The following is an 18475-nucleotide window of genomic DNA, read 5'->3' on the forward strand; positions in this document are numbered from 1 at the left end:
AGGGATTTATCGACTGAACAGGAAAGTAGCAGATTGTGGTCTAGACCTCAGTCTCCTGACTCCCAGGACCGTGATCTTTCCATTAGGTCACAGTAGCCATCAGAAGAAATTTTGGGGTGACAGTAAGGGAGTCCTCCTCTCTAGACTGTAAACTCCTTGTGGGCACGGAATGTGTCCACCCACTCTGTTAGATTACAGTCTTCCAAGTGCTTAGTACAGTACTCTGCACACATTAAGCACTCAGTACATAAAATGAATTGACTGAGTAGCATGTTTTAAATCCCGAATCGTTGTCCCAGGCTTTTTGTTGCTCCTGTTTCCACTGTTGCTGTCGGTTCCTTTCAGGATAGAGAGGTGATACTTTTGTTTTCCTGTCTTTCCCAGTAAGCCCAAGAATGGAAAATACCAATGGCAAGCAGTGGTGCCAATTTTTCCTCTTTCCGAATCCCATGTAGCAGTCGTATTCCTTCAGCTCCCATTGCCTCCCTTTCAGCTCTACCCTTGCCCCACCAGGGTTTAGCTCAAAACAGTGCTTAGTCTGTCTGAGATCTAGCTATCTTTTCAAGTTAATGAGGCTCTACTTTCCTTCTCTTTTATATGCTTCAGTCAGTTTTTATTACTTCAGGCCCTGCAGACATTTTCTGATGATGTCTTGTCTTCTGACACAAAGACCCGAGTTGACCCCACTTCAGGCCCAAGGCTCATAAGCTGCAGAAAGAACCTCTCTTCCACATCAGGACGCAAATGCAACGACAAAGAGAACGGAGCACTGGATCCTGATTTGGAGAATGATGATTTCTTTGTCAGGAAGACTGGGGCCTTCCATGCAAATCCAGTTGTTCTCCAAGCTTTTGAAGATTTCAGGACCCTTTCTGAAAACGATTGTTCCATAGAGAGAGATATAGTGCTCCAACACAGAGAGGGTGAAGCTGTCCTCCCAGACTTAGAAAAGGATGATATGATTATTCGCAGAATTACAACCCAGAAGAAAGAGGTTCCTCTATCTGGAGCTCCGGACAGATACAATCCAGTGCCTTTTCCAGAACCTTGGACTCTCCCACCAGAAATTCAAGCCAAATTCCTCTGTGTCCTGGAGAAGACGTGCCCATCTGAAGAAAGAACTAGTCGCTGTCGAGTCTTCATTCCTTCTTCTTTACAAAAGAAAGATGATATGTTGACTCGGAAGATCGAGGTTTGGAAACTGGGTACTACAGTTCCACCCATCCGTTTCACTCCTGGCCTCTGTAGTGAGGAGGACTTAAAAAAATGGGAAGCTATTCGGCTGGCCAGCAAAGTTAGGCACAAGAAAAAGCAATTAGTTGAGAGGTTAGATTTTTTTTTCTGCAAGGATTGTGCGTGTAGCTTACTGTTTTGTTGAACCGTTTCTCGTGAAATAGCAGCGGCATATTACTGAATTTTGCATGCCATGTGCAATTTCAGGCATTGGCTTTTATTTCGCTTTGGAAAAACTTACTGTTGCTCAGAAGGAAAAAATATTGTCATTGCAATACCATATTTACACCCACTTTCTTACCTGACTTCTGCGACAATTCACCTACTTTGGAGGTCCATTAATCCTTGGTACTCTGAGCTTCAAATAATATAAATCTTACTTGTTTTCATAAGCAAAACATCCCATTTCCCTTTAGGACTTAAATATGCATAGAAACAACTGCAGTTAATTTTTTTAAAACTTTCCTCTCTCCCACTGTCCACGCATTTCGGAAACAATGCCTATATTCTTTGTTTATGAGTAACTGTGGGCTACAATTAGGGGTACAATTTGGTTGGAGTTCTTTCTCTTAAAATATGGCATTGCAGACTGCATTTTCCTTTATTTTTGGTTTTGACCCAGGCGTTTTGAGTACTGTGTATATTGTAGCTCTTTTAAATTTAAGGCTTTTCTCATTGAAATGCAAATTTTGACAAATGTTGAAATGAGCATGTTGCATTCATTAAGCTGTCCAAGTTCCAAATGTTTACTGAATTTCATATGTATGTAATTATGGCTAGATGTGATATGATTTAGTGTGCCTTTATGTGTGCAGCCACTTGTATATTTTTAGTAGTACTTAGCTTATTATACGTGCTTGGATTATGGGTGGACAAATTGATTTGGTTTGTATTGGATCAGATCTGACCTGACTTAGATGATGGAGAAAATAAGAACTTTGTCTTCCAGCAATTGCAGAATTGCTGGTTCATTAAGTACACCATTTGAAGTTTTGTATCAATTTTGATCAGACCTGATTTCTACTAGGTTCTGGGTAAATATGGAAACCTTGGGGCAGTTATCCAAATCAACCACCTAAGCCTTTAAGCCTCCATTGCTACATAAAAACCCCACATACACCAGAGTAAAGAAATTAATCCTTTTTTAACCTTTGATTTTTCTGGTTCTCAGACTCTTTCAAAAGATTTCTGATGAAAATGGGTAAGTTTCTTGGTGATGATGGCTCCTTTTCTGTCATGTTTGTGTTATGCATTTTGTGTCACTACCATGGATGCATGCCCGTCGAGGCCTGGTTGCTTGGGGGAAGTGTGCATGAGGCTTTAAAGTTCTGTATTGAGAAAATTTCTAGTTTAAGGATCCGAGTAACCTTATCTCTGAGTCCAGCTCTGTAACTGCATGAAATCCCGGCCACCTGAAAAGAAACACTTCATTTTTATTAAGATTTTAAAGTGTGTTCATGGTTTAGGATTGAGTGAAACAGGCAGAGATGCTGAGTTCAGTTATTATTGGATGACTTGCATTATGGCCAAAATAGAGAGTAAATAGAGGGGTAATTTTGGCCTTAGACCTTTCTACCAGCAATTTTGTATTGTGCAGTCCTAAGTGCTTAGTGTTTAGTACTTTCCAAGTGCTTAGTACAGTTCTCTGCCCACAGTAAGTGCTAAATAAAAAACGATTGAGTAGCTTTCAGAAATGTTTCTCCTGACCCCCTCTTGACAGTCTCGGCACCCTTCTGAACCATTCATTCATTTATTCATACTTATGGAAAATAAAAGGGGGCAGAGTTTCCTTTCACTTGAAGCACTGAACTAAGCACTTGGAAAAGTACAGTACAGCAATGAAGAGAGACAATCCTTGCCACAACTGGCTTACGGTCTAGAGTGGGGGGGACAGACATCAAAACAAGTAAACAGGCATCAATATAAATAAGTAGAATTACAGATATATGCGTATATAGGAGCAGTGGGATGGGGAGGGGGGCAAGAGCAGAGGGAGCAAGTCGGGATGTTGTGGAAGGGAGGGGGAACTGAGGAAAAGGGGGTTTATTCTGGGAACCAGAGAAGCAGCATGGCCTAGTGGATAGAGCATGGGCCTGGGAATCAGAAGGACCTGAGATCTAATCTCAGCTCCGCCACTTATCTGCTGCGTGACCTTGGGGAATGCACTTAACTTCTCTGTACCTCAGTTACCTCATCTTTAAAATGAGGATTAAGGCTATGAGCCCCATGTGGCACATGAACATTGTCCAACCTGATTAGCTTGTATCCACCCCAGCACTTAGTTCAGTGCCTGGCACATAGCAAGTGCATAGCAGCTACCTTTAAAGCAACAACAACAGTGTTTTGATCCCACTTTCTTGGGTTTCTTATGGCCATGAAGCAGTTCTGAGAGCTTTAAATCATACTAAAAATACAAGTTTTCAAAATATACCTGTGAAAGATAGGTGTGGGGTAGTAAAAAACCCAAAACATGGGTGTAGGGTTTTTAAAATGAAACTTGTTTAAAGACCTTTGGTCCATATGAACAAAAGCACACATTCAGTGTTTGACATGAACACTGGGCAAGTCATCTCAGTATTTGGATATCTCACTTTATTTGGAGAAGCCATTTTACTCGTTTCAAAGTTCTTTTTGAAGTTAAAATTTTCATTCCACATTGAAAAGATTTAAAGGTTTTTTTTAAACTTTAAAGCCTAACATACCTTAATAAAGTAATAGCAATATTATCACGTAAAAAGCATAAGTGGGTCATACAAATCTATTTATAATGTTGGTATTTGTTAAGCGCTTACTATGTGCCGAGCACTGTTCTAAGCGCTGGGGTAGACACAGGGGAATTAGGTTGTCCCACGTGGGGCTCACAGTCTTAATCCCCATTTTACAGATGAGGGAACTGAGGCACAGAGAAGTTAAGTGACTTGCCCACAGTCACACAGCCGACAAGTGGCAGAGCTGGGATTCGAACTCATGAGCCCTGACTCCAAAGCCCATGCTCTTTCCACTGAGCCACGCTGCTTATGTCAGAATGATCATGATCCTACTTTTTCTGCTTCAACCCAGTAAGTCTGTGGTTTTGGTGGGACTGAGAATCAAACTGAGAGTCACAAATGTCAGAGATCTTAAAGTTCAGATATTATCTAGGGGGTATTTAGCAGAAACAAAGTTTTCTTACCTCCAAATTTTTGAGGTTATGGCTTTGTTAGGGTTTTTGTTTTTCTTTCCCCAGAATGAAGCACACAATTTCTGTAAGACTTGGGTTAGAAATTTTTAACTAATGCATGGCCTTCAGAAATAATCGTGTTTTTAGTGCAAACAACCACCTGTGTAATGATATTCCTGCTGCCTCTGGAGTGAGAATTTCATTCAAGTAAAGACCTTACTGTAATGCCTCTTCATATACTGACTTAATAATTGTGCCTTGCTTTTTGTTTGGCTGTTACCAAATGTCAGTTGGTTGCCTTGTTGCCTATTTGGATGCAATGTGTGTGGGAATTTTCACACATGCATGGTTTTGTGTTGCATGGATTTGTCTAACATGCTTTTGTTAACTTGGAAAATTATATGGTATATATTAATGCTGTCAACGGAATTTAATATAAGCTTTATAGAGATCATTTTCTAAAATGTCAATGAGACTAATACTCTGCCAATGTGAGTAATATTAAGGATTACTTTAAGGTGAATTTAGAATATAACATAACGAAGACATATATGATCAATACTAGATTAGTATAAACCAATTTTGCAAAATAGAGCCTACATAATCAAAATATATATGTAAAATTGTCTTTGAACCAAGACTTACATAATCAAAAGCAGAATCTAGAGGAGATGCAGTAAATTAATAATCTTGCCATTAACTTTGGAAATGAGATGTTTCAGTTGCAAACGTAAATAATAAAGTCCTTACCTTGAATCTCATCAAAGAGCCATAAAACAATTGGTCAGGAGGAGTCTATTTTTATAAAGCACCATAGTTTAGATACACGTTTTCCAGAAATGCGTAAATAACTTTTCACATTTGTGCCAAAATAGTATAAAAAGTTGAGAGGCTCCAGGTGTGACTTCATTGGGAAATCCCAGACTTGAGGTTGGGGATAGGGGAAAGTGAAAGGGGACAGAGTTTCCTGTCACTTGAGTAGTTCTGCTTCTTCAAATTGCTTCCCTTCCTGGATCTGAACCCAAAACGCCGTGGTTCCTGGTTCCTGGTTCCATCACTGACCCCAGATCAGTCCGTGGAGGACAGTGGTTTAAGGAACAGATCATGGGAGTTGTTCTGGTCTTTTTATACTCCCCTAGCCCAAGTTGCCAAAACTCATTCCTTTGGGAAGAGGGAGGAAGGCTGGGAGAGCCCCCTCAGGTACTCTCCATCTAGGGACTCTTTCACTCCCAGGGGAAAGGAGGAAGTTCAGAAACTGGCTGATTGGCCTGCTTTGCCCACCCAGAAAAATGACACTCTGTGTGTGGCAAAAATTTAACCTGGCAAAGCTTTTCCATTTTGGGCTAAAAACCTGATGATACAGGTATGGTAACACATTTGTAAAGCAGAGAACTCTTTCTTGGCAGAGAGCCTGTCTACTCACTCATTTGTACTGTACTCTCCCAAAGCTTATTCCAGTGCTCTGCACACAGTAAGTGATTAGTAAATACTTCCGATAGGTCGGTCTCACCCACCCTAGTCACCATCTGTGAATCTCCTTAAATTCAATTCTGAAATAATTCACATTCATTTATAACAAAAGACAGAAATGATTGACTTCTCTGAAAATATGACCTTTGGGTAGACTGGAAAGTAAAGCGTAGGAGATGGAGATTCAAAGGACACTCTGAGAAATGGAATTGTAACTTTTGCAAATGGGCTGTCTTTGTGTACTGCTTTCTCTCTCTCAAGGAAGAACATTCTGAACTGCTGTAATGTTTCTCCATTTTGAGGCAGGAAATCTTAATAGCAGTGTCTCATATATGGGGATGCTTTATTCTATCAACTAACTCGCTTGTAAAATAGGAAGATAATGCAGGCGCCTGAATGAAATAGGCCAGCAGACCCTGGGATGAGACTGTTTGGCCCCTAACCGCAGAGGCATATTTGGTTCAGACATTCCTGATGATGTGGTTTGGACCACACTTCCCTTATTCTTGTCCAAAGAACCAAGAGGCCAGATGGCACCAGTACTCTTAAAGGTTCATGACTCCAGGGTTGGGATTGAGGGCCAGTGATCAAAGGAAAAGTAGTGTCTCAGGACCACCTTGGTTGCCCAGAATTCCTCTGTACCATGGAGGAAGTGGGTCTCGTGGCCTAGTGGATAGAGCAGGGGCCTGAGAGTCAGAAGGACCTGGGTTCTAATCCCAGCTCTGCCACTTGTCTGCTCTGGGACCTTGGGCAAGGTCATTTCACTTCTCTGTGCCTCAGTTGCCTCATCTGTAAAATAAGGTTTGAGACTGTGAACCCTAAATGTCACCGGGACTGTGTCCAACATGATTATGTTGTATCTACCCAGTGTTTAGAACTGTGCCTGGGACATGGTAAGCACTTAACAAATACCACTATTATTATTATTACTTCTCCAAGTTCATCACATCTTGCCTAGAATTCTGAGACTATTTTGGAACCAAACCCTTTTCTGAATCCTGGGGTTGGGCTGTTCCTTCGGTCCTGTGCCTGAACTCTTTGGTGTCAGGTGTGTGCCGGAATGAGTCTCCCACTATTGATTGGTTGAAGTGTTTTAGGCATGAGCAAGCAAAATATGCATTCCTGAGCCTACTGAGGCCTCATTTAAAACCATGTAGAAGCAACATTTCATTCATTCAGTCATACTTGTTGAGCTCTTACTGTGTGCAGAGCGCTTGGGAGAGTGTGTGACCTTGGTCAAATCACTTAACTTTTCTAAGCCTCAGTTACCTCATCTGTGGTTTAAAAAAAAAAAAAAAAAGGTTACAAAAAAAACTTAGTGGATTTTCAGGCCCTGAACCCCAGTACAACTTGAGTAGGACTATTTGAAAGTTGGTCTACATACTTCAACCTTTCTAGCGGACTGAACTATTTTTAGAAGCAGATTTGACGCATGTTCTTCGTACTAGATTCTAGTTCTCTGTTTTTGGAAAGATACCAATTTTCTCTCTCTAGATATGAAGATATTTGTTTAGCACCAATATGATCTAACCAGCACTTAAATACAGTGGTATATCTGGATGAGGAGAAGGAAGGACCCAAAGTAACTACTCCCTTTCTCCACCTCACACTTCAACCACATTATTAGGCTAATGAATTAGAGGAAGAGGGGTAAATTTCCATTCTCCTTCCTTTGGCCCAAAGGAAGCCCCTGCATGTAGGTTTCTGAGCTGATCCAACCCTTCCGAGCGCCTAGTACAGTGCTCTGCACACAGTAAGTACTCAATAAATAAAATATATTCAATTGATTGCACTTGGACCAAGGGACCGTTGATGCAACTGAATTTCCCCATATCATCGTGGCCCCTCAGCTGCTGCTACTATGGCCCCTTGTTCTGTTCACAACAACAGCCAAGCTGTCTGAAGGTCAATGGAGGGCTGAAGGCCAGTGTCATGCCAATCCATCATATTTATTCAGCACTCACTGGATGCAGAGCACTGTACTGAGCTCTTGGGAGAAGGCAATATCACAATAAACAGACATATCCCCTGGCCACAAGGAGCGTACAATCCAGTCTTGGTTCAATTCTGCCCAATTCCAGGAAAGCCAGAGACTCAAGTTGCAGGTGAGGGTGGACAATGGAATGAAAAGCTGCTACTGCCTGCGCCATTTCCATCTCCTTCCATCTCTCTCCTCTCCCACACCTCAGGGAAAACTAGAGGAGTTGGTACTGGGCAGAGAGTGGGTCTAGGACCTGGGTGAACAAAGGATACACAAAACATGGGCTCTCATCCCAGTTTCAAATTGAGGCATTCGGCTCCTTTCCCATCGAACGCCAGCCTTCTAACATCCGACCTTAGTAATGTGAATTTTTTTTTCACTGAGTGTGTTTTGTATCCTAGGAGTAAATCTATGAGTGACGTCAATGTAGAAGAGGTGCAGAACCTGCGCCATTTGCGTTATGAGGAGATGCAAAGATTAAAATCCCAGCTACAAGAACAAGATCAACAATGGCAAGATGTAAGTACATTTATTGATGAACATATGGTCACAGATACACATAGGTGTGTGCAGATACATGTGTATGTTTATTGCTTTCATTCCCATTCTTCTTCTTCTGATGATGATGATGATGATGCTACTTGTTAAGTGCTTACTATGTGCCAATCACTATTCCAAGTACTGGGGCAGAAACAGCGTGTCTCAGTGGAAAGAGCATGGGCTTGGGAGTCAGAGGTCACGGGTTCTAATCCCGGCTCCGCCACGTCAGCTGTGTGACCTTGGGCAAGTCACTTAACTTCTCTGTGCCTCAGTTACCTCATCTGTCAAATGGGAATTTAAAAAAACTGTGAGCCACAAGTGGGACAACCTGATCACCCTGTATCCCCCAGAGCTTAGAACAGTGCTTTGCACATAGTAAGCACTTAACGAACACCACAATTTTTTTTTAATTTACGAGGGGCTCAGAGCCTTCATCCCCATTTTACAGATGAGGTAACTGAGGCACAGAGAAGTGACTTGCCCATAATAACAGAAAAAAATGGCAAAACTGGGATTAGAACCCAGTTCCTTCTGATTCCCAGGCCTGTGCTCTATCCACTAAGCCACGGGATAAGAACGATATTAGTCCACACCAATCAGGACTTTTCCTCTGCATCCCGCCATCCAGTTCTCTGGAAGCAAAGATCTGGACCCCCTGTTTTTGGAGTGCTCTGTGCTTGGCCCATAGTAAGTGCTTAACAAATACCAACATTATTATTATTATTATTATTATTATCTCCTTGTCCAGGGGTAGTCCTTATCTCTGAGGCTTTGGCGGAGTGGGTTGGGAGTCCTGATATATCTTTTCTCTTGATTGTGTCTGGAAAGAAGTGGGTGGACCGGAACAAATGAAAATGATGAGAAGTTGGGATTAAAGGTCATATGAACATAAACCACCCTTTGGTTAAATTACAATAATTATGATATTATTTGAGCATTTTCTAAGCACTGGTGTAGATACAATTGGGTTGGACACAGTCCCTGTTCCACATGGGGCTCACTCTCTTAATCCCCATTTTGCAGATATGTCACTGACTCCTAGAGAAGTTAAGTGACTTGCCCAAGGCCATGCAGCGGACAAGTGGCTGAGCTGGGGTTAGAACCCATGTCCTTCTGACCCTCAGGCCGGTGCTCTGTCCATTAAGCCACGCTAATCTTAGAGGGGGAAGAAAGGTTCAGGTAACATGTAGGCAAGACTTGACATGTATGAACATGTGAAGAAGATGGGGCCAAAGCTGGCCTCGGATGATAGGCGAGTGAGGCATTCAAAATAGGCTCACTGAGGTGAGCTATGGTGGTTGAAAATTCAAAGAGGCTCTGACCATCCGAAGCTGAAGAAACAGGGTGGGCTAGAGGATAGAGCACGGGCCTGGATGCCAGAAGGTACTGGATTCTAATCCCGGCACCTCAACTTGTCTACTCTGTGACCTTGGGCGAGACACTTCAGCTCTCTGTGTCTCAGTTGCCTCATCTGGAAAATGGGGATTAAGTCTGGGAACCCCATGTGGGAGAGTAACCTGAGTAACTTGGGTCTACCCCAGCACTTAGTACAGTGCCTGGCACATAGTAAGCTCTTAACAAATTTCATTTAAACAAAAAATACCCTGTTTGCAAGGGGAATCTGAGAGGGAAACACAAGGAAGAAGTAAGGTCTAGTGGAAATGTGCTCGGACCTAGGAGTTGGGAGACCTGGGTTCTAATCCAAGCTGTGCCGCTTGCCTGCTATGTAACCTTGGGCAAGTCACCTACCAACTCTGGCCCTCAATCATCTGTAAAATGGAGATTCAGCCCCTATAGACTTTGAGTCCCTGTCCAACCTGTTCATCTTATTATCTACTTTAGCTCTCAGTACAGTGTTTGGCACACAGTAAAAGGACTTAGAAAATATCGTCATTATTATTATTCTGGAGCAGGAGCAGTGCAGCAGGCATCCCTCAGAAGAAATGTTCTAGGTTTGGGGGCTTGGACAGACTTCTCTATCACATCAAGCTATGCTTCGTGTACACACAGTTTGCAGGATGGGGGTTGCAAATTTTTCCCTGCCTCATGGTGGCCAAATGTCTGGATCTGGGCTTGGATGGAGCCAGGGAAGCCGAGCCATTTAAGACGGAGCAACAGTGTATTTGGAAGCTTATGTAGTTACCCTAATACACTTCTAGTTCCAAATTCTAGACGTGTTTTTTGAATTACCTGCAAGTTTCACTTCCAGCAGGATATCATATGTCCACATTCAGTTTTGCAGAGCAAAGCTCGAAAGAAGTTTGACGCGGGAATACTAGCCAGACCCAAATTTAACATCGCTACCTGGCAGATAAATAAATTCACATCCTGATTATTCTTTGCATCCGGACTGCAAGCATTCTTCTCCGTCATCTGGCCTATGCTATTCCAGCAGTGTGGCTCAGTGGAAAGAGCCCAGGCTTGGGAGTCAGAGGTCATGGGTTTGAATCCCAGCTCTGCCACTTGTCACTGTGTGACTGTGTGCAAGTCACTTAACTTCTCTGTGCCTCAGTTACCTCATCTGTAAAATGGGGATGAAGACTGTGAGCCTCACGTGGGACAACCTGATTACCCTGTATCTCCCCCAGTGCTTAGAACAGTGCTCTGCACATAGTAAGTGCTCAACAAATACCAACATTATTATTATTGTTATTATCCTGGATCTGCCGCTTGTTGGCTTTGTGACCTTGAGCAAGTCACTTCTGTGTGCCTCAGTTACCTGATCTGGAAATGGAGATGAAGACTGAGCCCCGTGTGGGACATGGACTGTCTCCAACCTGCTTATCTTGATTAGTACAGTGTCTGGCACATAATAAGCATTTAACAAATACCATTAAAAAATACATAAATTAAAAACTTCAAGTGGCATGGTCTTATGCCTATTGGTCAGATGGTGCTAAGGGTGCTTTGGTTCACCCATGATGCTATTCCAGTGATGATGATGCTCCTCTAGGTATTCGGGTCTATGCCAGTGAGGGCTCCAGACTGGCATGGGGTGACACTAGGAGAGTTGGTTCTAAGTTTGCTCCAGGCCTGAGGGCTCCAGTGTGCTGTACTAAGAGCTGGGGTGGATGCAAGTTAGTCATGGCAGACACAGTCCCTGCCCCACATGGGGATCATAATCTAAGCACGAGGGAGAACAGGTATTTAACCCTCATTTTGCAGATGAGGCAACTGAGGCTCAGAGAGGTTAAATTACTTGCCCAAGGTCTCACAGCGGGCAAGAGACAGAGCCAGGAATAGAACCCAGGTTCTCTCACTTCTAGGCACTAGGCCCTGCTGCTTCTCTAGGTGTCTCTGTGCTTGAAGGGGGTGGATTGACAGAGTGTCAGGACCCCTGGGTGGTGATGAACATCCGTAGTATTTACCTGAATGACATAGAGCGGACTGTCACTTTGCCACCTTTTGAGCTGTCGGCATCAGTTTACTATTAAACAATTCAATTGAGTTCAGTTAAAACCTTTCTGCCGCCTCATAATGAAATGTCGGTTTGAAGTTTGGGGCCTTCTGACTTGGTGTATCATTTCAAGCCCCAAGACCACGTTAACACTCAAAGAGAAGTAGGGTCTAAGTAGAATCATTTAGGTCAGGTTTTGCAGGGAGACAGATGAGATCAAGGATTGGCGCAGAAGCGCTGGCTCTATAAAGCAAAATTAGGACACTTTGGCATATAGAGTGAACAGTTTCAGCTATGTAATGGGATACACTGATACTCTCAGTTGCTTTTAAGCAGAGGATTAGAAAGGGAGGTGCACTGTGCTAATGCCCTTTCTGTGCTAGGACCTGGCAAAATGGAAAAATCGCAGAAAAAGTTATACGTCAGATCTGCAGAAGAAAAAGGACGAGAGAGAAGAAATTGAGAAGCAAGTGCTTGAGAAGACTGAGAGAAACCCTAAAACATTCAAAGAAATGCAGCAAGAAAGGTAATGAACACTAACTAGATTGTTAGTTTTTCTTAAATTGATTCTTTGAGACAGAAGATTGAACAAGTTTAACTTGAGCAGCTGATTTAAAGAAAAACGAATTCTGATTTTTCCTTTTAAATAGTAGTAGTTGATTTTAATGTTAATTTAAATCGTAAGGTCAGTTCATACAATTGTAGAAGTCAGTATTTCAAAGTACAACTACTGCCTCATATGAACATGATTGCTATGAATGGTAATATCTGAATAAACCTACTGTGTATGGTTCTGCTTAGTTACATCCTTAAATCTATAGATGAATACATTCAGAATAAAATTAGTTCGCTGCTTTCTGTGTGAGAAAATCTGTTAAGTCTATTTGAAATTATATCCTCAAATGAAAAATGTGATTACTGATAAATTCATTCAATAGTATTTATTGAGCGCTTACTATGTGCAGAGCACTGTACTAAGCGCTTGGGATGAACAAGTCGGCAACAGATACAGTCCCTGCCGTTTGACGGGCTTACAGTCTAATCAGGGGAGACGAACAGACAAGAACAATGGCGATAAATAGAGTCAAGGGGAAGAACATCTCGTAAAAACAATGGCAACTAAATAGAATCAAGATTTAATGGCTAATGCGATTTTTCTTCACATTTTAGTAGGCCCCCAATAAATACTAATTGAAATAGCAATTTTCCTCTAAAAAATTAGAAGTCAGTGTTTTCCTGTGTTTTACAAAACATCAGGAGAAAGGTCACATTCAAATTTAACTGCTTACTGTTAGTGAAAGAAACTCAGTGGAATTTATAGGCCAGATAGCAAGGTAAATATGTCTAAAGAATAATGTAAGAAAGGAAGTAAGCTGTCAGTTAATATTTAACAAAACTCTTTTTGTGGCCAAGGTAAACAAGTATTCATACACTGAGCTGTTCACCGTAATTTAACAAGGTAGACTACAAAGTGGTGTGCTACAGTCTGAAAATTACATACGAGGGCGTTTAATAATGAAAGTTCCCTCATTAACCCCCTTTGAATGAGAATGAAAAATTTGAATCTGTAATTATTTTGCATTGAACTCCTCTTCAAATATGTGAAATGAGATACCCATGTGCCTGTAATAAAAGCTTCGAAACAGCAGTCGTCCTTACTTTATAGATTTCATTAGAAAATGTGGGCCAAAAAATGAACTCATTAAAAAACATCCCAAAGCTGTGCTTACAGTTGTCAGTAAAAAAAAAATACTGATGTTATGGCCATTTATCAATTAAAATATGGGCTTTAGAAAAAAATGGTGAAAAGAATCTTATAGTCCCTTAAACCAAGAATAAACAAACAAAACATGCTCTAGCTCTTGAAGTATTTAAAATCATCCAGGAAATGTTTTCACTGTAACAGTGATCAACCTTGGTAAATATTTAGAATTTGAGAATATAAGCAGTTTCAGGCCACTTTTAACTTGCGGCTTGAAAGGAAAACTGCTTGTGGCTAGCCCTCTCCCTGTCACCTCCTGGAGAAGAGTATGAATTTTTGATGAATGGAGGAGTTCACATTTTGTTTAGCCTGCTACCTGAGTAAGCCCTTTGACTCTACCTTCCCACACGGTTGGTCAGAGGTTGTGTTGTAACAAATTATTTTTGCATAAGGGAAACAAGAGGAGAAGAATCCAACCGTGAGAGGCAGAGAAGACTCGAGTACGGGAGAATGTACTCTTCTAATGATGACATTTTTGCTGAAGAAACTCCGTTCCCTGCACAAGTCGGGACGAGAGAAGTCAGTGAGAGAAAGGAGATGGAAGCCACTCTTCCTGCAGAAAGTGGTAAAGAGGAGCCTTCAGTCTTTTCCAAGATGGAGAACTCTGCAACAGCTGAATTTCAGCTTCCTTCCCAAAGCCTGTCAGGAGAGCGGAGTTCAGCCTCTTTGTCTTCTCTCCATTCACTGAATACGCAAATGGGATCAGCTAGAGTTTCAGCTTCTCTTCCTAGAGGTTACCAGAAAACCGATACATCCAGGTTAACGTCTGTGGTTACCCCAAGACCTTTTGGTTCCCAGTCGAGAGGAATCTCATCGCTGCCCAGATCCTATACGGTAAAACCCTCTGCATTCTTTGTAATCGCCAGTTTTCCTGAATTATGATTTGACAGTGAACTTCTGTACGATTTTGTATTACCATGTGGGTGTGTAACTACAGATACCTAGTTGCAGTAGGTTTACTGTGATACTTGAGTTGTAATTGAAATTCTATGCTTCAAATCTGCTTCAACATCTTTGAGAGTGGAGTGGCATTGTTTAGAAGATGAACATTAAGTAGATTACAAGGGAAAGTCAGATCTTTGAATATAAACGTTGCATGGTTTTCAAAAACCAACAATTTATCATATGATTTCTTGATGAAGTGTTTTTCTACTTGATCATACCAAACTGATTTGGGGAAATCAGAATTTTTTTTCATAGGATTTTGTATTATAGAATCCCAATAGTATTGCATTTTTACTAAAAAATAAAATCTTGGAGATTATATATTTTCATCCATATCAGAAATATCCAGGTTGGATGTCAGTTGTCTCTGCAAATAGAAATAGTAATAAGCACATGATATGTGTGATGGCAGAATAGCAGGAAAGAGAAGAATAAAGGCAAAGTAGGATTTGCATTCAAGCTCTTACACACTGTTAGGCCAGGGAATGTTAAAATTTAGATGGGAAAAAGGCAAAAAAGAGAAGCAAACAATCAGAGGTTTTTATTTCATGCCTACTTTATTAAAAGCAATATGCTTTGGAGAGTAGAGCAAGAAAAAAACACATGTTCCCTGCCCTCAAAGAAGTTACAATATTATGAATTTGTTGACCTGTTTGTTCACAAATAATGGGAACAGGAGAAAATAAGAACTACATGATAACACGAGACTGTCGGTTTGAGGTAACAGAATTAATAGAGTTCATTTATTTTGGGGGTGCTGGGTGTTAATTGGGAAGCCTTCCTGGAGGAATTTGGATTTTAAGAGGGCTCGGAAGATGGGGAGAACTATGGTCCGGCATATTAGAGGAGAAGGCAGTTTCAGATTCAGGAACAGATAGAAGAAGGGGACGGAGGTGGGAGAGTCAAGATTGGGTTACAGTAAGAAGATGGGCTTGGAAGGAAAGAAGAGTGTGAGCTTAAGTCTAGTGGGTGAAGAGAGTAGATAAGATAGGAGAAGATGTAAGAGTAAGTGAACATAATGACTATGGTTTCCTTTTAGATGGATGATGCCTGGAAGTATAATGGAAATTCAGAAAGAACCAAGAGTTCTCAAAGTAGTTCAGCCAATATATCTTCAAAACCAACCTCAGACCCATTTCTCTCCAGCTTGACTACAAAAAGTGATGAGGAGGAGGGAACAAAAGATCAAGAGAATAGAATGCCATCTCCTCCACCTTCTGTCACTTCCATTTCCCAAGACCAGACTAGAGAATATTCTTTTGCTTCACCAGAGTTGACTTGTCTCCTTGACCCCGTCAAAGCTTCTCTCTCTTCAGAAATGAGAAGCATTTCCCAGCCAGAGGACTTGAAATCACAGGTGAGTTTCGGCATTGGTTGTTATCCCTAGCAACTTCTAACTGCTCATACTGCACACTACTTCTAAGCCTCAGTGACTATTTGGATCTCTAATCTACCATTCTTCGGTCATAGGTATTGATAGAATAAAATTGAATTAGGTTCAGACGGTAGCCTCTGTGGGATTCTACATCCAGAGTGGTATTCATTCATTCAACCATATTTATTGAACACTTACTGTGTGCAGAGCAGTGTACTAAGCGCTTGGAATGTACAGTTCAGCAATAGAGACAGACAATCCCTGCCCACGCGGGGCTTACAGTCTTGAAGGGGGGAGGCAGACATCAAAACAAGTAAATAGGCATCAATATAAATAAATAGAATTATAGATATATGCACATCAAAACAAGTAAACAGGTATCAATATAAATAAATAAAATTATAGATATATACATAAGTGCTGTGGGGCAGGGACCGGGGGAAGAGCAAAGGGAGCGAGTTGAGGTGATGAAGAAGGGAGGGGGAGTGGAGGGCAAGGGGGGCTTAGCCTGGGAAGGCCTCTTGGAGGAGGTGAACCTTCAGTAGGGCTTTGAAAGGGTGAAGAGTGATTGGCGAATTTGAGGAAGGAGGGTGTTGCAGATCAAAGGTAGGACGTGGGCCAGAGGTCGATGGGACAGGTGGGCTCAAGGCCCAGTTAGAAGGTTAGCACCAGAGGAGAGGAGTGTGTGGACTGGGATATAGAAGGAGAGAGGGAGGTGAGGTAGGAGGGGGCGGGGTGACATGCCCAGAATGTTTCTGTAGAAAGATAATCCGGGCAGCAGAGTGAAGTACAGACTGAAGTGGGAAGAGGCAGGAGGTTGGGAGGTCAGAAAGGAGGCTGATGCAGTAATCCAGTCGGGATAGGTTGAGTGACTGTACTAACATAGTAGTGGTTTGGATGGAGAGGAAAGGGCGGATCTTGGCGATATTGTGAAGACGAGACCGGCAGGTTTTGGTGACGGATTGGACATGTGGGGTGAATGAGAGAGCAAAGTCAAGGATGACACCAAGATTGCGGACTTGTGAGATGGGAAGGATTGTTGTGCTGTCCACAGTGATGGGAAAGATAGGGTTTGGGAGGGAAGATAAGGAGCTGTCTTGCACATGTTGAGTTAATCAGTAGTGTTTTTGGAGTGCCTACTGTGTGCAAAGCAATGTTCTAAATGTTTGGGAGAATTCCCTAGAAGATCCTTGGTTTCAAAATTCTTGTAGTGGGAAAGGTAGTTGGGAATAGTCAGGCTAAGGAACAACAAGCAGCGTGGCCTAATGGATAGAGCACAGGCTTGGAAGCCAGAAGGACCTAGAGTTTAACCCCAGCCCTGGCCCTTGTCTACTGTGTGACCTTTGGCACGTCACTTAACTTCTTTGTGCCCCAGTTACCTTATCGGTAAAATGGGGATTAAGACTATGTGATGCCTGATGTGGGATAGGGCCTGTGCCCAACATGATTTGCTTGTATCTACCCCAGTACTTAGTACACTGCCTGCCACACAGTAAGCATTTAACAAATACCACAATTATTGGAAGAGAAGAAGCCACAGAGCCAGTTGGAAAGCCAGCTGTCACTGGACTTTTTATGTCTTGGAATTTCCCTCACTGCCCTGTCCCCCATTCCTTGAGAGCCCAGTACAGGATGTTATTGGTCAGTGACTGATACATGTTCAAGGTGATTAACCAAAATCCTTGCCAAGCCCACTTCTGACCAGCAGGCTTGACGATGCAGAGCATGCCTATACAGTCTGTCAATCAGTGTTTTGTGAAGTATCGTACTCTCTGAAGCACTTAGTACAGTGTTCTGCACATAGTAAGTGCTTAAGAAATGCCAATGATTAATTGATTGATGATGATGATGGGTGAGATGCCTGTGTTGGATCAGGAATTGGCAGTGCCTCAGAAAGCCTAGCTGAAGACCAGCAGGGGGATAGGATAGAGACACAGTTGGAGAAATCTGAATGAAAGAAGCTTGAATCCCTATTTCTTTTCCCTTGAGTTTTTCCAGGCCAGTTGTCTCCAAGTTAGATGTGATTTTGGTTATGATAAACTTCTAAATTTTGAGGTCCATAGAGTGTAGTAGATGATATGGGTAATTTGCCTTGCAGCGAGTCAGTCAAGCAATGATATTTATGTGAGCTTCCTAAAATGCAGATCTCTGTACAAAGTGCTTCTGAAAGTTCAACAGTAGCAAGTCACATGTGGCCTAACTTCAAGGCATTTACAATCTAACGGGAAAGCAAGACAAAAACAGTTTCGCTAAACGTAGAAACAGGAGGAAGAATAAGGGTCTAAATAATAGTAGGAGAACATAGAATGAAATAGCCAAATAAATAATTGTGATGATGGGGTTTCTCGTCAAAGTGAGGCAGAATCCTCAGTCCAGTCACAAGGACTTGGGGATCGAGAACCTGAGGTGAAGTTGATGATTACAGGACTAGTGGTTTGCACAGCGTTATTCGCACTCTGTCATCCTTGTCAGTAATGTTCTCATTGGGGCAGCGGATGCATTAAGTAAGCAATCAAGTAGGGATGTTGCACATTGTAAAGTACGTACATATGGACACTGCTGACAAAACCCGTTTATGTCCAAAGGAACTGGCAGAATTCCAGTAAACATAC

The 18475-nt window shown here is 42.0% G+C and overlaps 1 protein-coding gene across 10 annotated transcripts in view; it reads left to right on the forward strand.

The window, feature by feature from the left end:
- Positions 1-18475, forward strand: part of LMO7 (LIM domain 7) — a 288480-nt gene that overhangs the window by 226346 nt on the left and 43659 nt on the right. For 7 of the 10 annotated variants that reach the window (XM_029052751.2, XM_029052769.2, XM_029052791.2 and 4 more), the window contains exons 11-16: positions 607-1326; positions 2405-2434; positions 8246-8363; positions 12165-12307; positions 13936-14377; positions 15528-15845. In XM_029052751.2, coding sequence (XP_028908584.1) covers positions 607-1326; positions 2405-2434; positions 8246-8363; positions 12165-12307; positions 13936-14377; positions 15528-15845 — 1771 coding nt within the window. The remainder of the gene's footprint in view (positions 1-606; positions 1327-2404; positions 2435-8245; positions 8364-12164; positions 12308-13935; positions 14378-15527; positions 15846-18475) is intronic. The other 3 variants (XM_029052808.2, XM_029052828.2, XM_029052817.2) reach the window with 2 other exon arrangements.

Source organism: Ornithorhynchus anatinus, chromosome 2, assembly GCF_004115215.2.
Source record: "Ornithorhynchus anatinus isolate Pmale09 chromosome 2, mOrnAna1.pri.v4, whole genome shotgun sequence".
NCBI lineage: Eukaryota > Metazoa > Chordata > Mammalia > Monotremata > Ornithorhynchidae > Ornithorhynchus > Ornithorhynchus anatinus.